We start from the raw sequence: 22,835 nt of genomic DNA, 5'->3' as shown, positions 1-22,835 counted from the left end.
TAATAAGTTCCCTTAAATAGGCCATTGGGAAGCCAAGGCTGACCCAGCAGGTCTGATTTTTTTTTTTATGTGAATGGTTTCCATGGCAACTTGGAAGCGAGTAAGGAGGAGTTTCAGAGAGCCAAGTAATTCACGGTAATTAAAGAGTCGGTTCTTTCGGATGTTCAATGGTTCGCAACGAGTACGACATCGCCCCCCCGTGCATTGGAAGGCAATGAAAAGGAACAAAAAAAAGGAGGACAAATAAGATGCCGGCCAAGGAGCTGCCGTAAGATTTATGGGGAAAGCGTGTTCACATCAATTCATTCACAGTTGGTTTCTTTGGAAGAAGAGTAAAGTTTTTATGTCCCAAATTCTCCCCCCCACTCCTCTTTTGCCCCCATGTTTGTAAATGTTAGAAGGATAACGAAGCGAGAATTCTGAGAGATCAAAGGTTTTAACTGTGAACAAGGCCTCTGGAAAGCTGTTACCATAGAAACCCTAGTAACCCAGGACTTTAATGGAAAAACCTTCATTGTCAGCCGCATGCCGCGCGACCCGGCAAAAATAAAAAAAGAATAAAAGAGCGGGCGCTCAAAAAAAAAAAAAAAAATCCTAGCAACCCAATAGAATTCTAAGCAGGATGAGCGTATGAACGAGAGAAGAGCGATACTCAGTGATTCATACTGAGGCGATGACGACGGGTTGGTGAATATTTTTAGGAGACGCAGAAAAAAGAAGAAGAAAAAACAATAGGAGCAGAGCTTAGAGCGGTGACAGAATCGATAAATGACGCAGACGTACAATGTTTTTATTGTTGTGCCAGGTCGATGGGAGACGGCTGTCTAACTTCGGGTCCCTGATGAATTGAACGCCAACGTGTAACCATCATTAGGCCGTGCAGAGGGTCTAGTCTGACCCACGGGAGCATTGTCTCATGTCTGGCACCCCACTGGCAAGATCAAACACGTGACTGGTAGCATAATTCCAATCCTCTACTGTAAACATTTAAAACCAGAAGTGGCACTATTGTTATAGAATGATGATATGTATCCACGTTATATCATTCTGGTTCGTTTTTGTGTCCCCAAGAATATTAGTTCAGGCAGAATTGGGGCAACATGTGTTTAAATCAGAAGCTGCCACTACTCCCAGTCTCACCCAGTGTGGGCAGAGAAATCCGTGGCCAGTGCACAACAAAATAGGAGCTTTGGGTGTATGACATCACAACCTTACACTGTCACCAATGAAGTGGACCAATGGGAGCTCTATGGATTAGACTCTCAGAGTGAATCAATGGCTCTCCAGGTCACTCTCTTTCTTTTTGTCCCCGGGCAGGGAAGCAGTAATTTGCAGCACCCACCCACGCCCAGCTCATTTGATGCTATCTAGGGCTAGCCCTGCCCCTCACATGACAAACTACACCCCCTCATAAAGCCAATCCCCCAAAAGAGGGAGAGCTCTGGGTAGCCCAACGAGGAGATACCAGCGCTGGACGAGACACAGATCTTTCTCCTTCTCACCAGATCACTAGTATCTGAAAATCACATAAATCTGAAGGTCATCCAGTTTGTTCACTCTTGTGCATACAACTAAAAAACTCAGAGATTTGAGTGAGAAAATTGAGTGGCCTCCAAATGTATAGGCTTTTCCGACACTCACGTTTAACGGGGATGAGGAGTAATAATTAGAAACATGGACTTTGACGGGATTCGTGCATCTAACCTGCCCGTTACTTCCTTCTGTAAAAAATGAAAACCTTAATTGGCCCTTGGACTTTTTTTATATACCTAGGAAAGCCATAAGCCTTCCACTTAAAAGTAGGGTTCTCCTTAACTCAAGGACGTTGAGGCCGTTGGCCAAAGTTCTCTCCCATCTCCTCAAACACCATTACAAAGGCTGCCGGAACAACCTCATCAACAATCAGCAACTTTATTCTTTATTGGGGACGAATAATCATGAAGATCCTTTAAACAGATGTGTATATTGCATCATTACGTACATTTAATAAACAATGAAATGGAGCATGTAATGTTTGATTTGGGCAAAATCACCTTTAAATTGCACCGCACTCCTCACCAGCTAAAGAATGATAGATAGATAGATAGATAGATTTAGGGAGCTTTTTCTTTAAATGCTTTACTAGTCAAGAAGGCAGTGATATAATTGTTTTTCAGATCTACCACCGATGGCCTCTAACCTACAGAAACATAAACCGAATTCAACCCATTTTTAGAATTATTTTCTCATATCTGGGGCTGAATTGAGGTTATGGCCTATAAAAGCGGATATTCTGCTTGTCACTTTTGGCACATATTAGATTATATCTCCAAAAGGAATAAAAGCACTAGAAAGACGGAAATGTGCGGAGCGGGGATCCATAACCAGAGCACGTGAAATAAGCTTCGAATGATGGATTAAAAAACGCGATACAAGTTTACATGTTAAGCAATTTAAATTTGTCTGATTTGACAACATCGCTCATCAGAGTCGTTCCTAAAAAAGACAGCTGGGGATTTCTCGAAAACCGGGAGAAATCAGCCCTGACAGCTTTGCATAAAATGGCAATCTTTGTTTAATTAAGTTCTTCTGAAATATTTTTTTTTTTCCTTCAGATAATTTTATTAGAGTTAAAAACTCCTCTGGGGGCTTGAAACGTTAGTCTATCCTAATTCTGAAGTTTAATTTAAATGTGGATGTGGGATTTTTCTATTATCGTTTCCGCCATGACGAGCAACTCTCTGGGTGCGCCCCGGGGCAAAGATTTATAGCAGCTGATCGCGGGGGACCTTTCCACAGTCATTTTTAATCTCCTTTTGGGGGATCTAGCTATTTCTCACCCATTTACACCAACTTCCAACCAATTCCATCCTCTACTCCTCTCCATGGGTTGCCAAGTGTTCCAGTATTGAATGTTTGTAAGTATGGCACTAGGGCCGACTCCAACAGTTTCTCCCCCCAAGCAATGTGGCAAATGATTTTTCCAATTGGCCAGGGCATACCTCCAAAACTCTCAAAATCGCCAGCATGGGGCACTTTGGGTTCCCTCCATCCCTCTTTCCTCCCCATGACGCCGCTGTTTTCTAGGAGCCCAGAATGTTAGCTGGGTATGAGTGTTCTATAGCCCTAAAATTCATAAGAAGGCCACAAAATCATATAAAAAGTCTTGGTAAAGTGCCACGTGTCTAACCGCATACCCTCAACTAAGGTGCCCCCCCCCCTCGGCCATTTGGAATGTTGTGAAGTAGTCACGTTTTTCAGAAAGCTTAAATTCTCATTCAACAGCATCGCCCAAAGTACGTCAAGAATCAATAGTTGGCTGCAGTTACGAGAACTATTCTCATCGTTGCGTTCTGAAAGCTTTCTGCATCGCAGGCTTGCTTCTTATCGGATTCATTCTTCTCCGTCTTATGACACTGACTAATGATAGTTTAACTCAGACCTGACGGCTAAACCTTACGGCGGAACACGTCCACTTCAAGAATGAATTTAAATTGCATCTACTCGCTGCCTTGCTTTTATTCAGGATATTACTATTATTTCAACCTCCCAAAATATCATACGACTAAAAAAAGGGGATCCTTTCTTCTTACATGAGTAAAGGCCCCACAAGGACTTCCAAATTGAACCCCACAAAGTTCTAGGCTGGGCCACCCCCCTACACCACACCTGCCAGGAAGCGATTCCCAATCACTTGGGTTTTGTTGATCCCCATTCTATACACAGTATTGTTACTTTTTGGGCTGTAGAATGTCTATAAATTATAGATTAAAATAAGATTGTATATATATATATATATATATACCGTATATATACCGTATATATATATATATATATATATATATATATACACAAACAGCCATATATCTATAACCGTATATTGTAATAAATGTATTATTGCTGTGAACAGAATACACCGGAGATCGCATTGATTGTTTTATCTTGGAAATGTTCAATGCCATTCCCGCACGTTCCTTTGGCGCTTTCCACCTGCTCCAATTATGCCGCATTGTTATGGGAGCCACTTGTCAGCGATCCTAATGAATCCGTATTCTCAAAGTGCCCACAAAATAAGACACAATGAGGTTTGTACGCTGCGGTGCAGAGGTTATTACTTCCGCCATTAAAATACACCAAGTAGGCATTTTTTATATCTCTCGGTAATTACCGTATTTGCTCGATTATAAGACGAGGTTTTTTTCAGAGCAAATGCTGTGAAAAATATCCCTCGTCTTCTAATCGGGGTCGTCTTCTAATCAGACCTCAAATAGAGGTCTGATTAGGAGACTAAGATCCAGATCCCCTGCACTGCTGCAGGGGACCTGGATCCTCCTGTCTCCCCCCCCCCCATCATACACACTTACCGATGCTTCCTGCTGTGTTGCCGGGGCAGCGGGTTGACGTCTACGCGATCCGCGTAGACAACGTCCGCTGCAGCCGGAAGGAGGTGTGGCTAGCAGCGGGGGTTGTCTGCGTCCGTCGCGTAGACCTTCCCCGACTGTCAGAGATCAGAGTTCCCCGCACCGGAAAGTATACGCGACGGACGCATACAAACCCCCGCTGCCAACTCCACCTCCTTCCGGCTGCAGCGGAAGGCGACGTCAACCCGCTGCCCCGGCTGGAAGCACCGGTAAGAGGGGGGAGAGGGGGGAGAGAGGGGGAAGGGGGGTGAGAGAGGGGGGGGTGAGAGAGGGGGGGTGAGAGAGAGGGGGGAGGGGTGAGAGAGAGGGGGGAGGGGTGAGAGGGGGGGGGGAGAGTGTGTGTGTGTGTGTTAGTTAAATGGGGGTATAGGGTGTATGTGTGTGTTAAATGGGGGCATAGGGCATTTCTGGAGTGGCGTTAAGGGGGCATTTAATAGAGCACCCTGCCTCCTGAAATGCCTTATACCTCCCTATATGCCACTCTGCCCCATAATATGCCTTTTAACCCCCTAAATGCCAGAGTGGCATATAGGGGTGTAAGGCATTTCTGGAGGCAGAGTGCTCTATACAATGCCTTTTAACTCCCTTAATGCCACTCTGCCTCCTGAAATGCCTTATACCTCCCTATATGCCACTCTGCCCCATAATATGCATTTTAACCCCCTAAATGCCAGAATGGGATATAGGGGTATAAGGCATTTCTGGAGGCAGAGTGGCACATAGGGGGTCAAAAAGGCATACCATGGGGCACAGTGGCATATAGAGGGTTAAAAGGCATATCATGGGCCACAGTGCCATATTGGAGTGGCAAGCCTGGGGGCAGATGTGCGTAACTGGGGGGCAGGTTGGAAAATACAAGAAATAAAAACAAAAAAAATATTTTTCTCAATCATAGCTTTTATTAAAAAAAATAGTTTACATGAATTAACATTTACTGGTAAAACTTTTTTCCTTTGGGGTCGTCTTATATTCAGGCTTTTTCTTTTTTTCCTAAGTTAATATTCAGATTTTGGGGGGTCGTCTTATAATCGAGCAAATACGGTACATTCAATTCCTTTTTATTCATTTTTTTTTATTATTGTTTTTGGAAGTGTAAGCAGAAAGTTGGGTGGGCAATGTATAGAAATTGAAAATCATTGGGACCGTTCCTTTAAAGAAATAGTAAAGGCAAAATATGATATAGTGTCATGGAAATGCCTGCTTTACATGGTTTTTATATGGAAGAAGACTTTATCTCACCCCAGCCCCAATTCAAAATGGTGCCTTCATTTTTTTCTCTATTAAAACCTAATATTTAGGTCCTTTCTGACCTCCTTTCATTACTTCTTGATTCTTTACCCATTTTTTACACATATTTCTCACTTAATTTGTGTGAAAACTAGGTTAATTGTTACAAATGACAAATCCTGGTGAGTTATGGACTCTACATGGATGTAGATTATACGCTGCTGTCAGAGAAGCCGCAAGCCAGGTCCAGCTGCTCTAAACAAGAATCCTCATAAAAAAGGACGGAAGAACCTGCTGATCGGCTATTGGAAGGTATCGCTGTTTTAATACAGAGCCCAGGCTCTTCTGGAATAAGCAGAATATAAAACACTATTACTGTATTTGCTCGATTATAAGACAATGTGGAAAAGGAGCAGTTGCAGGGAGACATTGAGAGAGAGCATGAATGGGAGTATGAAAGAGAGAGTGTTAGAGAGTGAGTGTGTGAGAAAGCCTGAGTGAGAGGGAGAGGGGAACGAAAGTACCATCATTTGTAGGTAAACAGATGACATTAGGGTTGTCTTTAACGCAGTGCAAAAGGGACAGTTGCCCTGAGTCCAGTCACTCCTGGGGTCCCATAGCAGCTGCTCTGTTAGCCCGCAACAACCACGGTAGCAGGGGTCGCAACTGTGACTGGGCTCACCACTCTAGGGGGCCAGGGCAACCAGGGCCGGCCCTACAATGGAGCCGACTGGGGCAATTGCCCCAGGCGGCACTTTAGAAGGGGCGGCACCTTGCCGCCCCAAGCGTTTTTTTTGGTTGTTTGTTTTGAAGCGGAGGAGAGAGAGGGGCGCCGAGTAGTTTTCGCTTACCTGCTCGGCGCCCCTCTCTCTCTCCTCTGCGGTGAGTCTCCCTGTTCAGTCTCAGTGCCGGCTTGTAATGATGAGAGCCGGAAGTGGCGTCAATTTCCGGCGCTCAGCATTACAAACCGGCACCGTGGCAGAGCAGGGAGACTCGCCGGCAGGACTCTTTAAAGGTAAGTACCGGGATGAGGGAAATAATGGCGTCAGCGAAGTTTCAAATGCCGCGCCCCCCCGCGGCGCGGCATTTTAAACTTCGCCCCAGGCGGCGTTAATTATTCGGCCGGCCCTGAGGGCAACCCCTGTAACCACTGCCGCAAGACTCCACTGCTTATGTCTGTGCAAAGATGGCAAAGGCATACTATTTTGGGCAAAAAATATATGGCACAGGCAGGCTGTCTGGGGCAAAGATTGCACAGGAGGGCTGTTTGGGACATTGCCAAATTGTTTTGTGGCAAAAATGGCACAGGCAGGCTATTTGGAGGCAAAGATTGCACAGGGAGGCTGTTTGGGGCAAAGGTGACACGGGGAGGCTGTTTTAGGGCAATGACAGGTTGTTTGGAAGCAAAGATTGCACAGACATGCTCTTTGGGGTCAAAGATGCCAAGGCCTATTTGCGTGATGGGCAGGTCCTGTGGATGCAATCTGGGTGCCAGGGCTGGCCTTTGGGGTGTGCGACCCGTGATCTATAACCTGCAATTTAGGGCTTCCATGCATTATTTATTTGATCTATACCTTCAATGCTGAGTCTGTATGCGAATTACAGTTGATCTATAACTGTAAGGCTGGGTTTGTGTTTTAATCAATTGATCTATAGCTCCAAAGCTGTGTTTCTATATGTTATTTGATCTATACCCGAACAACACAAGAAAGGAATGGCACCATGAAGAAGGGGACAAAAGGGGATCAGCATAGTATTGTGCTTCTTCCCTGCTTTGCTCATAGGGCGTAATGACATCTCACACGGAGTTACTTTAGGGTTAGAAGGAGTTGGAGTGAAGGGTGTGATTGTATGCCAGAGAACGCTTGCTCAGGGTCAATCAATATTAAAGAGTAGCAATGAATACAAATTTTATAACCATTTAGTAATAAATCTGTTTACAGGCTGGTGCAAAAAGACATTTAATATTTATTATATATGCTGGACATCCAAGTTCTGCTTCGGTACCCCGACCTTGGCGGGAACACGCGGATGGTTCAATAATCAGCCATAAATATTTATATTCCACAAATCAAGACACCTACAGAGATTACAACTTTGATTTTTCTGTACACGTTGTTTGGTTGTTGATGATCGCTGGGAACTTTGATTCCCGGGCAGTATAATTAGTTTGAACAGTTCCCAAATTTATAGACCGGCACAAATATTGCCTGCGCAGGCATCGCATGCCCAGCTCCTTGAAGATGTTTTACATATATTTAGCTTTTTTGTAATTTTCAAGCCTAGTTAAGAGCTGAAATAATGGACAAATTAGTCTTTTGTGGCTAAGAATATTATCGTTATACCTAGAAACTTTGTATCTACACCAGGACAAAGAGAGATACTGGGTAGTTTGGAGTTCATTTAGAAGCGCTTAGATTGTGTGTGTCTTAGACATACTAAGTTAAAACACAATGTTGCCTGTGCACAGTATTTTTATCCCAGGACAGATCGGAATTTGACGGGACGTGACCTAAAAAAAGAGACTGTCCCTGAAATTCTGGACTGTTGGCAGGTATGCCCGATACATCTCTGGGTTGGAGGGCTGGTAACTGGCATCATCCATTTCCTACAAGGTTGTACCCATTTGCCCACTCATGTAGGGCAAGTCACACCATGTGCATCACCAAGACTTCCTGACCCAGCTCTCCCCCCTTACAGCATCTATACGGTAGTTGGAGACCCCTGGGCATTTCCACGTTTGCTTACAACAATCATTGACCTGTGGTACCATGAAGCTAAATATAATTGCCTGTTGTGTATTATAACAGGTGTAAGAGGGTAGTAGGTGAGTGGAACAGCCTCCCAGCCGAGGTGGTAGAGGGTAATACAGTGAGGGTATTAAACATGCATGGGATAGGCATATGGCTCCTGAATCTAAGACGAAACCAACGACTGGTTAAGGTTTGCATCAGTGAAAATGGGGCGACTAGATGGGCCAAATGGGGCTGATCTGCCGGCAGATTCTATGTTTTTTTATGTGTAACAACCATGCAGAAGGGCAGATGTGTTAATTTGTGCCGTATTATAAATTGACTTCACCCGTTTGGGATTTAACTGAATATTTAAATCTATCACATAGATAGTCCCCAAATCTGTAATAAAAGTAATGTCTTTATACCTTCTTTTTTTTAGATGACAGTTCCCCTTTAAGGCAGACAGCAATGCGGCATGAATCTTTTTGCCGTGCTCGACTCCGGAATCTATCTCCTCCAGGAGGCAGCAATACGATTTTTGACTGCTGAAGAGATTATGTATAATTAATTTACCTGTCTATCTCAGGATGTGTAGAAGCAGGTTTGATTAATAACATAATCTCCAGGTCTATAGAGAACCAAAAGATTCATAAATCAATGTTTAAAAGGGGATAGAGATGTTAGAGACCCCCGATCACATCCACCCTCATCAATCAGGGAAGGGCCAACTGTCACTGCAAACTGTTATTGTATTACAACTCCAATCACCCTAAGTCTAAAAGCAGCAGGGCCGTGGAGATTTGTTACGCCTCGTCTTATATTAGAGGTCAAATAGAGGTCTGACTATAAGACTAAGATCGAGATCCCCCACAGCGCTGCAAGGCACCTGAATCCTCCTCTCTGGCAGCTGGTGGACGTCTGCGTGATGCATGCAGACAACCTCCGTTGCTGCCCGGCACTTCTGCCTGGGGCTTCTATGACAGAGCGCCGGGGTGACATGACCTTACGGTGCGCCACCATAGAAGCCCATCACGCAGACGTTCACCGGCTGCCTCCACTAGACACCAGGGGGACAAGTGTGGAGAGGCATTGGTAAGTCTGGGGGGGCAGAGTGGCATATCGGGGGGCAGAGTGGCATATCAGGGGGGCAAAGTGGTATATCAGGGGGGTATAAGGCATATCTAGGGGGCAGAGTGGCATATCGAGGGACAGACTTCATTAGCGTGGCCATAAAGCATCAGCTCAGTGTGGTGTTTGAGCAGGGAAAGTCACCAAATATATCATGTGACTGACAACAATGGAAGTGTATTGGAATAAAATGAGAGAATGCTCACCTACAATACAGTATCTGGCGCTGGGTTTAAAGTACTTGTCTTTCCCCCGTGACTTCCCAGAGAACGCAAGTCCCTGGAAGATATGTGCACAAATACAGCGGAACTCACGCTGTTATTAAGTACATGTCACCAGCATAATTTAGTAGAACATGAAAGAAATAAAGACAGATTCTCCATAATATGTATTAATGAGACTCTTTAACGCTCACACCGGGGAGATTTGGTAATTTCATAAATGATTTAATATTTCTTGCGCAGTGTTTGTTCTTTCACGGAGCGGGATTTCCATTTAAATGACGTTGACAGGATAACAAATTTCTAACGCAAAATGGGGTATCGTTGAGCTGTTTGTACGCAGCGGATCACTTTGTATCATTAAATGTTACATCCCTTTAGGTTACAACGTTACCGTCCAGCTTTGAAATCCATCATGATCAGCAGCCACATGCCTTCTCTGTTGGTCTTTTATCCGGGGGGGCTATTTGCCCATACCAAAAGACCCCCTCCATCACAACAACGGAAGGAACGCAGGCCGGGACATGGCAGATTATAATTTGTGAGGAGCCTAAGAGTTTAAATGAGTTACTGAGAGATTTTATTACTCGTCAATGCTCATCGTTTATCTAAAATATGCATAGAGGGGGTAATTTACAATATTTATATTTTTTTCTGTGCCCCCCCCCCAAGTGGCTAGAGAAAAGTTATTCCATACTAGGTGAGGTCAAGGGAGGTGGGCAATAAAATTAAGAGAAGGAGCAGAATGGTGGAAGGAACAGGGATAAGGCACTAGACCAGAAGACCAGAAGGCCTGTATTGGAGCCCCCCTGGCTTACATGAGGTCACTTGGGTAAGTCTCGGTAACTAGAGCCCTACCGCCGGCAAAGTATGGAAGAAAATGAAGGCATGATCTAATCGCAGATAATGTTCAGTTTGAAACAGAGAAGACCGGGACCGCATGGACCACCGACAGTCCACAGATTATTGAGTAGAGTCTACGCAGCTTGGACCACTGCAGGTCCTTCAGAACTCTATAATCCAGCAAAGCGTAGCCTTTCACCCCAAAGGCATTCGATTCACGTTAGCAAAGTCTCTTCTATTGATGAAGCTCACTGTGGTTGTCCTCCCAAAATCCATTTGGGCATCGAGGGACGAGAAGTTTTATTTGTCCTTTACATATTGACCTTCCGACTGCTGTCATCAATTCTTCGCAAGTCGTCATTTTAAACCCCACGTTTTTTCCACATTATGGAAACGTGTTTTTTTTTTTAGTAGTTAAGAAAACTGACAAAAATAGCAGGAAAAAAGGTTGCTATGACAACCCCTCTTTACAGTACCTTTTCCGTTTTACCGGCACCTAGAGAACTCGTTTGGATCTGTCTAAAAGGAGGGGAGGGGGGAAGGATGAGGCAGTTTTGTTTACCCTTGAAATGATTTGTCTACGGCGGACATGGCATCGGCATTCAGGGCGCGCGATTACATATTTTGATACAACGTTAATAAAATCGAGAAGGACGGGATGGCGATTGTGCGGGGATTTATTTCCCAAGTGCTGGTCTAATCATTTAAAGAGCTCCAATTGCTTTGCGATGATAAGGAGGTGGGGGGGAATCAGATTGGGTTACAAGGACCCGCTGTGACAAAGGCGCTCGTTCCAAGACCCATTGAGTACCAGAGGGCGAAGGGGGGGGGGCGCCTGGCTTTCAGCAGGCGCTGGCTCATCCGTCTCGTCCCGTGAAAGGGTTAACTCCTCCCGAGCAGCTGCCTCGTCCTATTGACGTAATGATTCGATCCTCTTATTAAAATTCTATTCAGACGCACGCCGCGCTGGGTTCCTGATGAGATGGCCGCGTATGGTAATTTACCATTTTCGCTGCCAGCACGCTATTTGATTTTTTTTTCTTAGTACGAGGTGATGCGAGTCCTGACCTTTGCGTCTGATAACTACAGAAAACCCAAGAAAAACATTCGACGTGGGTGTGGAGAGCAGGGGTGGCTTTTTTGGGGGAGAAAGAGTCACCTTAGCAGGAGTGCGACGTTGTGACGTTAGGGTAGGCCGGTTGCCGGGGCCCTTAGAATATGGCTTTCATACCCTGTTCCGTAAATCGTCTCTAAAGGGTTTATTTCCCTTTAAGAATGAAAATACCTTGGAATCCCTGGAAAGAGCCGGTTAATACATATCACTATTATTATTATTAGCGCCATCATATTCTGTAGCGCTGTACAACGGGTAAACAAGACAGAAGTAGTATATATTACATAATAATTTAAATTACAGAAACGGGTAAGGAGGATCCGGCTTGCAATCACTACTATGCAAGGCGAGCAGAAAAGATAAGTATTCTTATCATGGAAGCGCAGCTGAATTGGGCTTTTTTTTCCTCATTTTCTCTAGGTTTATTTTTATTTTTTCTCCCCTCCATCACTCCGCTGGTATCTCTTGCCGCGCGGTTAGCTCGTTCCTTTGCAAAAATAAGCTGTGATACATGTTATTTCTCTATTAGGTCACAGGACCATATATGTTCGCGGTATTTACCCGTATTTACCCCCATTTGGGCCCAGAGTACATAAAGTCACAACAGGGTGCTGGGGGGGCTTGTCTATTCCTGTTTTGGAGGGAAACATCAGAAAACACTTTTTGCTACTCCTTTTCATGGTGGCAACCAAACGGTTCTCTTAACGGTCCGTATGAAAACCATGAGCTGTCAGGAGGTAAAGATATCCTGAACTGAGTCACCTGTATTCAAGCAGGGATTTCAGATGGGATACACCAATAACTAACGCAACAGTTAGAATGCCAAGACACATTTATCAAAGTAAATTATGAACACCATGTGACCGCGAGAATTCGCCAAAGCGACACTCCAGCCACCAAATGCATATGATAGCTGAACGACGCGCTTACAGTTTTGTGCGGACCCTGTTGGAGATTTTGCAGAATGTGTACTTGCCCCTTTCCTCGTCCCCTTTTCGGCTAAACGAATCTCCTGACACATGATATACCGTATTTGCTCGATTATAAGATGACCCCCCAAAATTTGAATATTAATTTAGGAAAAAAGAAAACTCCTGAATATAAGATGACCCTATAGGAAAAAAGTTTTACCAGTAAATGTTAATTCATGTAAACTATTTTTTCATATTTAATTAAAAATATGTTTTTATTTCCTTTTATTTGCCAACCTGCCCCCCAGTTATGCACCTCTGCCCCCAGATATGCCTTATACCCCCTTATATGCCACTTAGCCCCCAGATATGCTTCCGTGCTTCCGATTCCTTGGTGTCTAGTGGGGCAGCCGGTGGAGATGCGTGCAGACAACTTCCACTGCTGCCGGCACTTCTGCCGGGGCTTCTATGACTGAGCACCGGAAGGTCGTGTGACGCCGACGCTCCGTCATAGAAGTCCCAGCAGAAGAGTGCTGACTGGAAGGGGCGGGGTCTAATGAGACCTATCGTTAGCATGCACATAACGTGCTCCTATTGATTTCCATGGCAGAAGCCAATCAGTGGCATGTAACCTCAAATCAAGGAGAAGGCACTCCTCTGCCGCTCTGGAGCTGCAGCTTCTCCTCAAGATAAGTGGTTTTTTTTCACCTTATCTTTGTCGAATGCATGTTCTTTTTTTAATATCCAATCAGGGCACTGGAATGTCTTTTTAATTATCCCAGCAAAGCACTTCTCACATCTACTGCTAGAGGCTGCTCACTGCGCATGTCCTCTATCAACTTATTATCATAAATATCTTACGGCAGCAATTGAAAACATGACATGTGGCAGCTGCGGAAAATAGGTCAATTTAATAATAAATTGGAAAAGAAAACTATGATTAATTTATCACATAAAGATCAATGACCTCTACATATCATCCGTGCTTCAATCAACTCATCCTGTCCCAGCAGTCCCTTCCTACCCTGCACCGGTGTGTGTGTTACAGTGTTTAACCCCTTAATGACAAAGCCCGTACATGTACGGGCTCAAAATGCATTGTTTTCAATGGGTTTAGGGTCCTTAAGCGGTTAATGTCATTATAAACTGCCATTTATTCTCACTACCTCTCATTGTGACAGCGCTACGGAACCTGTCGGCGCTATGCAATTAAATGTGATGTAGGTACAAGTGTAGAAAAGCGTCGCTGTAGCTATTTTTGTATTTTAAAAACTGCGTCAGGCTGAACCATTTCTCATGGGAAGTTATTACAAGAAAAATACGACGCCTCCTGTAAGTGAGTCACCGAGGGATAGATCAAGCGACAAAATCCCAACAAACTCTTTAAAACGATGCATTATCCGCTTGGATTTTTTTTTTTGGTCTGTTTGCGACACGTTACAGAGTTTTGCTGGAAGGTTACACGAAAAGCGGGGGGGATAGAGACGTCTCAAGTTTATTTAAAATCCGTGGCTTAAAGGGCACTTTTGACTTTCTTTTTACAAAGCAGGTGCTATTACAAGGCGTTGTGTGAAAACAGCTCCTCAAGTGAAATAATATACCACTTTAACCCCTTAAGGACAATGGGCGGTCCCAAAACCCATTGACAAAACGGGCTTTATCATTAAGGGGTTAATAGTGTAAAAACCATTTAAATAATAGGCAGTATATATATATATATATATACATACAGTATATGTGAACGAGGCATAGAAAAGTGACGGCCTATATATACCTATATACATATATATAAGGCATTACCGGGGGTGCCAGGCTGGGGTCCCCAACTGGCCCATGGAGCAGCGTAGCACCGGGGAGCCCATCTGCCCACCAGGACAATCTGATCCCAGTAAGGCAGGATTGGGGTCTCCCATGGCAGACCGCCTCAGGAATATCCCTATATATAGTTTTTTTTGTTTTATGTATGAATCTGTCAACATTCCAAATGCAAACACCGTCCAGCCAATGGGAGACAAGCAGGGGAGTTATGGAATCTTATATTGGATATCTACACTTTGCTTCCATGGCCCCCGCTTATGGTTTGTGACAGGCACCTTGGCGAACGTAGATTATTTTCTTACTATATTATTTCGTACCTAGCTGAGCATGCAGTGACCTTCGCAGACGACGCGTCTGTTTGTTTGTAAGGCAGGCATTTGTCTTGCAGATTGCTTGCTGAGCCAAAAAAACAAACAAAATCAGTAAGAATACATTACCCGGCCCCCTCCGTCGGAGACACGTCTGCCATTTCTCCGCCAAGCTGCGTATCTGCACCCTGGGACCCCATCCGGAGACCACTCGTCTCATCTAAATATACACTCGGCTTGACAATCTCATTAGTTCCCTCGCCTTTGAGTGTCGCCCCTAAGCAGATGACGGCACCTTTCTCCTATTTAAGTTAACCGGCTTTCCGGAGAACAGGTTGCAAATTTAAATGACGGAAGTGAAAATGTCACCGCACAACACCTGTTTTCTCTGTCTTATTAATTAAAGACCAAATGAACAACAGTGTGTTACCGGTGATAATTCACCCAGATCGTCACCGCCTCAACCTTAATGTTCGGTACTCGCAAGATCTAGGAGAAAATGTTACCAATTTCTCTCATTTTATTAAGTTTGCTCCTCAATCTCAGTGTCTGCTTCCCAGACCCTATAAAAACAGGACAGGTGGATAAAAGGGGTGCGGTATTAACCTTTTGAGACCTGCGTCATTCCTGAGATAAAAAGGGATTTCCTTCAGAAATAAAGCGGCATATTCCAGGTGGGGGGCAGGCTGGTGAAGCACCTAATAGGAAAATGATGGCAATTACCCACTCTGCCTACACACACCTACACATAATACACCAACAACATACTGAAAACTCCTACATCCAGAAACAACACATCTTGGGGACACCGGTTTTTACCCTGACTTTATCCTAATCAACGTAGGGACTCTTTATTTTACAGAGGGAGCTAGATAAGTAGAACAGCCTCCCAGTAGAAGTGGTGGGGATTTAAACATGCGTGGGATAGGCATACGGCTCCTGAATCTACGACGAGACCGACGACTGATTAAGGCTCGAGTCTTTACAGCAGGAGAAACGGGCAGACTAGACAAAGTTCGCATTTGCCATAAGGCAAGATAATGGTCCAGTAATTAAAGTTCACGTCTTGCCGAGAGCTCTGTACTCGTTCCAGACAGTTTTCGATCCCCATACCCCGGGGTTTGTTTGGTTTCCAGTCATTAAAAACTATGATCCTGAGATTTGTTTGGGAGGGCAGGAGCCCATGACTCAAATTCTCACTGCTTACTTGTCCATGGGTCAAGGGTAGATTGGCGCACCCAGACCCGCTGAAATACTATAGGGAAGCCCACTTGTTGAGCGATGGGGTGGGTATACCAACCACCGCATGAACTCTGGACGCCTCTGCGCAGCCGTATGTGGCTTTGGCACAGGAGAAAGTACAGGAGGTCAGAGTTTCGGAAGAACTAATTCACATCTATGCAACATGGATCTGCTGGCTTGATTCGGCCTCCTCTGATGAGTTTGAGGGACTCCTGACCCGAACGCGATGATGGTTATGGGGTGCACTGCGGGAACTGTTGATTGCTAGCGACCATATTCAAAATTAAAAGGCCGAATGTTCAAACAACATATTTAGTGAGCACATTTAGCCAAATCCTCACTCAAAAGAAAGGAGAATGGGGTATTCGATCTAACTCTGGAGTACTAACTAAACAGAAAGTCAGCCCTGACTGTAGTGCTGGACCACTAAACAACAATTTCACCTGCCCTGAAACATGAACACAAAGTATGTGCCTTAAAGGAGATATTTCCGGAGATAGAATTAGGGTATCTTTAAGCGTTATGTCTCTCTTCTGTGGTTTACCTGCTAATTATCTCTGCAAGCAAGACCTCTAGCTATAGGTAATGGAGGAAGCAGGAGCTTAGAAGAGGATTTAGTTGCTAAATGCACATGGTTCAACCCAATTTACACACCATTTAATTGTCCACAGGGACGCAGCTCAGTTAAATTCGTCTGGAATTCCCTATAAGATAAGTACCGTTACATAGTTATTCAACGCCTTGCTGTGAAACAATGATATTTGTGCTCACCCATTACGAGTAGCTCCACACGATCTTCATTCCTCCCTTCCACATCATCTGACGTAACCACGAGACAGTAATAGAGGCCACTGTCTCCCCAGTGTACGGTTCCTATCTGCAGGTCGGCATCTGAAAGCCACCAGGAGAAAGCATGAGATACAAGAACGCGGGTCCGAATTCCTACACGGACCCTCAAAATATATCACTTATTCAATCGCTCCTCAATGGGTTAAATTCACTAAAGTATGAAGAAAATGGATCTGAGATATCTTAGGATATTGGGAGAATATAACTCATGCCTATCTTTATTTTATTAGCAAGCCGAGCTTACTAGACGTTCCTGATACCAGCGCCGGTGGCGACTGTAGGGCGAATAATACCACCATGGGTGGAAAGTATTATTATCAAAATAAATTTATATACTCTCCCAACGTTTTGCAGCAACCAGTCCAAATAGTCTTCCAATACATAACGACAATAATTCCTCCAAACAGGGTTAAAAAATATAACAAATTGTGTAATAAAGTTTGAAAAAAAAATATAAGGGTATGTATGCAAATTTCACTTATAGTGGATAAAACAATGAATTTCCATAGGTCTGTAAAGTCTCAGTAGAGACTAAAGGCCCAGTATCACCATCCCCCATTTATAGTCTTTTTTTCTGGTCTTTCAGAGCACTTTCACAAAAGGGTGGGGCCATGGGGACATCCTCTCCCCGTTCCCCAATACAAGAAGAGGGTGTGCCCAGAGGCCCCACCTCCTTGCGGAAGTGCCCCCGGGAGGGTGGTTCACAGAGAAGCGGACGAAGAAAGAAGACACAAGGAGAAGCGGAAGAAAGAAGAACAAAAAGGGATAAGAGAAGCAGCAGAGCTGCGAGAAAAAAGGCAGGGACAGCGAAGCAGTCAGTGGAGAAGGTAAGGAGATGAGAGATGGAATATTCGGGATACTTGGGACCTCTGTGTGCCAGTGTGCCCCCCCCCATGAGTGGTACCCGGTGTGGACCCCGCCCAAGTACACCACTCTTCTGTAATTACCGTATTTGCTCGATTATAAGACGAGGTTTTTTCCAGAGCAAATGCTCTGAAAAATACCCCTCGTCTTATAATCGGGGTCGTCTTCTAATCAGACCCCAAAAAAATGCTGGCGCCATGCTGCTTACCGGTCGCGAGCAGCGTCTCTTCTGTTAGAAGCAGGGCAGGAAGCTTGCAGCGTCCTCACAGAGCTCTATCTCCCCCCTCCCTCCTCTGAGGGCGGGGCCAGAGAAGTTGCTACAGCCGGTCCCCTGCAGAAGTCTGCGAGTGGGAGATCTGCAGTTCAGGTGAGGGGGTGGGGGAGGGTTTTTGAGTATGTGTGAAGTGTGTGTGATTAAGGGAATGAATGAGTATTTAAATGTTTGTGAATGAGTGTGAGTGTGTGTGTGATAGCATGGATGTGTAAGGGGGGTGGGGGTTGTAGCATGGCATATGGAGGCTGTAATCCCACTGCTATCATCCCCAGGTTCCAGCATGTACTGGCTGCCTTGGCTTGATAGGAGTGTGATTGCTGTTAGCAGTTTGATATATATATATATATATCAAACTGCTAACAGCAATCACACTCCTATCAAGCCAAGGCAGCCAGTACATGCTGGGTTAAAAGGCATATCATGGGGCTGAGTGGCATATAGGGGGTTAAAATGCATTTCTGGACCTCCAGAAATGCATTTTAACCCCCTATATGCCACTCAGCCCCATGATATGCCTATATACCTCCAGAAATGCTTTATACCCCCCTATATGCCACTCAGCCCCATGATATGCCTTTTAACCCCCTATATGCCAGAGTGGCATACAGGGGTATAAGGCATATCATGGGGCAGAGTGGCAAATAGGGGGGGTATAAAGCATTTCTGGGGGCAGAGTGGCATAACTGGGGGGGGCAGGTTGGCAAATAAAAGGAAATTTAAAAAATATATTTTTCTCAATCATAGCTTTTATTAAACATGAAAATAATTTACATTAATTAATATTTACTGGTAAAACTTTTTCCCTATAGGGTAGTCTTATATTCAGGCTTTTTGTTTTTTTCCTAAATTAATATTTTGATTTTGGGGGGTCGTCTTATAATCGGGGTCGTCTTATAATCGAGCAAATACGGTAATTAATTTACTCAATATTTTAATTACACCTGCATGATAGCTATTTTGTATGACAACCCATTACTCCTACTTTCAAGGGCACGACAAAACAGTTTAAAAAAACAAAAAGACTGTAAATGTTCTGTTCTGAATGAAAGAGAGTTGATTAATGGAATTGTAAACCATAAGCGGAAAGTATAAAATAATAATAAAGCCAAACCAGCCTTGTAAACATAAATCAAATTAAGGTTAATTGTAGAATAAAATAAACATAAAACGTAATACAGGATGATAATATTTGGTGGCACGAGAACTTGTTGGCCCCGTATCAACAGATCTTACGTTCATATTTATTACATGTGATGTTATATTTTAAAAAATATATAAGTTTAAAACATTTCTTTATCTAGATGTGTTTAGGGAAATTAAGTAGTTGCAACTGAAGTAGTTGCAAGCAAGTTAAAAGATGAGTTAAACTCAGCTTCAGTGAACAAGACAACAACTCAACTTATACTTATGATGTCGACTTTAGCAGAACACAGAAAATATATAATGATCTGTTGAGGATACATAATAACTTTTAGCATAACTAAATTCTTTTATTGAAACTTTCTACAGGTTCGCTCATGATTTTTATCTCATGCAATGTCCTTTTCTCCCCCCATTTCTCACAATTAAATAGAATGTTTGCTAACCCCAGAGCAGGCAATAAGATGGGGAACCAGGATTAAAAGCATAGGATATATAGTTGTATATAAAATAAAATAAAAACAATGACACTTTACCTTGGACGATGGAGACATCCCTGCCCTTGTAGAAATCCCCCAATGTCATTGAATTCCCTTGCTTGGATGCCACAATTCGGACAGTCCTGCTTCCGTCGGCACAGTCCAGGTAGGAGCTGCCTATGTTTGCCTTGTTTGCCGCTTTCCCCATCCCCAAAGCTTCCTCGGTGCGGTCCTGGCAGAAAGATTTGTACTTCCATTGGATCATGGCTGGCTGGGTGGAGGACGTGGAGTAGTGGCAACGAAGTAACGCCGACTGGAAGAGTATAATGGACTTCTTGTGCTCAGGCATTGTTACTTGCACCCCGTCAATGATAGCTGTGAAGAGAAGAACGTAGCGTTGGGTCAGGAAGCTGAATAGAGTCAACATTGTAGCAGTAGCAGCAGGAAATCTATTTATTGATACATATAACGTTGGTGCTCCAGATTCCCCAGCTCCCTGGTCGAGCCGGTATCTAAATTCATGTTTCAGGACACTCACCCCAGCTCATAGATTGTTGTAAGAAGCCTATGAGTAGAACATTCTCTCTCTCTCTTATTTAGTACACAGCTAAGTAACAAAAAGAGATCTTCATATCTTGGAATAGTCTAGGTTTGCCCCCTGCCTTTGGCTTTTTACCCTAATCTCAAGGTCTTTGGGTGAATGGGCAGATTTTCAGGGTCTCGAGCTGACTCCAATAATTGGTTTTTTGAGCCCAATAGGTGCGTTTTTCATTCCTATATCGCAGCTGAAATCCCTACTTTTACACAGGTGATTTTACCCATCACTTGCATTAATAGGTCGAAATCGCAAAGCCCCACCCACTAACCCCTCCCAAAAGCCATCCGTGAAAAATGTATTTCTATAAGAATTAAAAAGATTTTTTTTTTTTTAAACATCATGATTTCGGGGGCTAAACTTTCTTTAAATATATTTGTTTAATATGAAAATACATTAAATTCTACACAGCTTTATATCTAAGAAACCAATTTTTTTAGGCAACACAATGCGAAGATTTTATAACTGTTACAAAAAAAAATTGAAAGCTACTGATTTTTTTTTATTTTTGTTACTGAAAATTAATTTGGATAAAATTGTGTTTCCTGCCAAAGTCTTTTGGCAGCCGGAGGTTAATATAATATGAATGTTGTTCTTTACAAAAGCGCTTCATTATTGCTTGTTTTTATCTGAGTTCCTGCCTCAAATTTTTTTATTTTTTTTCGGTTAATTATAACAATTATTTCAGGACTCTGCCAGAGGAGAGCTTTTCATTTCAATTACAGAATAGGTGCACGTCCGTGTCAGACTAATCAGGAAAGGCAGCGGAATAGCACCCGGTGTCGACCTTCTTACATAAAAAAAAGGGGACATCATGACTTTCCGCATAGAGGCTCGGGACAACATAATTGCTTTAAAAGCAGAAACCGGTTTTATTCCTTAAAAAAAATGAATAGCGGGGTTAAAGCGCGCCTGTCATCAAACAGCTCCGCACCTTCCATCTAATTCTAAGGCATTAGGAAGGATACGGCAAGGTGGGACGCGGTGGGGAACTTTCTCTACGATAAGACATTCCGGCCTCGATACACTTTCTGGTCTTAGTAGTCGGAATACTTATCTCCTAACACTTCAGAGAGCGGCTCCATCGTCCATCATCACGTTCTTATTAACCCGACACGCAGCGTGCGCGCTGTCATGGTTCGTTTTGTTGGAGTTTGTTGACATTTTGGAGATGCGGGACACCGGAAACAAAGCGTGGGTCATCAGAGAAGTTGGTTTCGCCGAGACGGGTTAAAGAAAAAAGACAGAAGTACTCTGGAGTTCTCCAGTTCTTCCCAGTGGATATTTTCAATCCCACAATGGCGTCGGTGGATCAGGACAGGGCCGTGACATAGGGGGAGGATTTTGATCGTCAAGGACATGGTTTTGATGTGGGATCATTTAAGCCTGCAAGGGATTTGGGAATTAAAGAGGGAACGCATGGGTTACATTGTAGCCATTCTGACCTGGTATACTTGGGGCAGAACTTTGGTTGCCACCAAACCTGGATTTTACCGGCTTATGGTTAGTACAAATTGTATGGCAGAAATGGCAAGGTCAGTGTCTCTTCCACAATGGGCCCAACATGCCCCTATAGATGATAATGCACTGGGAGGGGGGAGTTGTGCGTTATAGCAGTCATATCAACGGCAAGAATTGTCTGCCCAAGGAGGAGGAAGGCAGCTGCAGGGCTGCAGCTTCTAAGTCAGAAAACTAACACGCTACATTATTCGCATTGCTGCCTGGTGTGATATACATTTGTAAATGTGGACATCCTACCGTTAGCATTCAGTACGGTTCAGATAGGTCAGATTCCGGTACGGTCACAATGAGACGAAGTCCAATTGAATCTTTTGCGATCGGCTCCATAACAAGACCGCCCTGATGTTAGGCAGCAGCTGCTAACGTGTTTGTAGCCGTATATTCTACCCGTGGTTTTACAAGTCCATAAACCGGTTTTATGCCTAAATCATGGCAGATTCCCCTTCTCCTACAGCGAAAATAAATCACCCAAAAAGAGACTACCGATGTCCCAACGCAGACCTGGTGAGCGTCCTCTCTGGCAGTCAAAGGTAACCGTGTCATAAGCCCGTGAAAGACACGCTGTATATGATACACTATTTAATCTGAATGTTTTACGTAAAATATATTAGCTTTAATAAAAAAAATGATCAAACCGTATACAAAGAAGCCAAACTCATGTTATAATCCCAGGTAGCCATGGTAACGCCGTGATTGACGTCAGGGTTCCGCTTGTAAAATGGGCTAATTTCCTTTACGGGTAGAATTAGCTTTTAAGGAACAGGTGTGCTTCCCAGTCATCCACGGCTACAATTTTACCGGCGTGCCTCTCTAATAATACTTGTAATTAAGCAATTACCATGTGCAACAACGAGCAAATCCTTGTGTGTCATCCAGAAGCCTGGGCTTGCATTAGAAACCCCTGCCTCATATATATATATATAACATGTATTATATATAATACCTGTTTATCAATAGGACGACGTAATATTACGCAAAATGTCACCGATCGCCACTAACTGGAGGAGCGATCTGCGGCAGGACTGCTTCTACTGGCCCACCTGGAGACCCAGGCAGATCAGCAGCAGGTGACAGGAGCCACTTCCGGGCACGTGATTGGCTCCTCAAGCCAACATTGTCATTGGGCGCAATCACTGACATTCATTGTGAGCCACAGAGGCTGGGGT

General features: G+C 43.9%; 1 protein-coding gene across 4 annotated transcripts in view; it reads right to left on the bottom strand.

Annotated features, from left to right (window-relative positions):
- ILDR2 (immunoglobulin like domain containing receptor 2) overlaps window positions 1-22,835 on the bottom strand; it is a 95,868-nt gene that overhangs the window by 29,635 nt on the left and 43,398 nt on the right. For all 4 annotated transcript variants that reach the window (XM_053455507.1, XM_053455510.1, XM_053455506.1 and 1 more), the window contains exons 2-3: window positions 19,611-19,928; window positions 16,719-16,838 (exon numbers count right to left, since the gene is read on the bottom strand). In XM_053455507.1, coding sequence (XP_053311482.1) covers window positions 16,719-16,838; window positions 19,611-19,928 — 438 coding nt within the window. The remainder of the gene's footprint in view (window positions 1-16,718; window positions 16,839-19,610; window positions 19,929-22,835) is intronic.

The sequence above is a fragment of the Spea bombifrons genome, chromosome 2, assembly GCF_027358695.1.
Source record: "Spea bombifrons isolate aSpeBom1 chromosome 2, aSpeBom1.2.pri, whole genome shotgun sequence".
NCBI lineage: Eukaryota > Metazoa > Chordata > Amphibia > Anura > Pelobatidae > Spea > Spea bombifrons.
The sequence above is the reverse complement of the archived record's forward strand: the minus strand, read 5'-3'. Positions and strand labels throughout refer to the sequence as shown.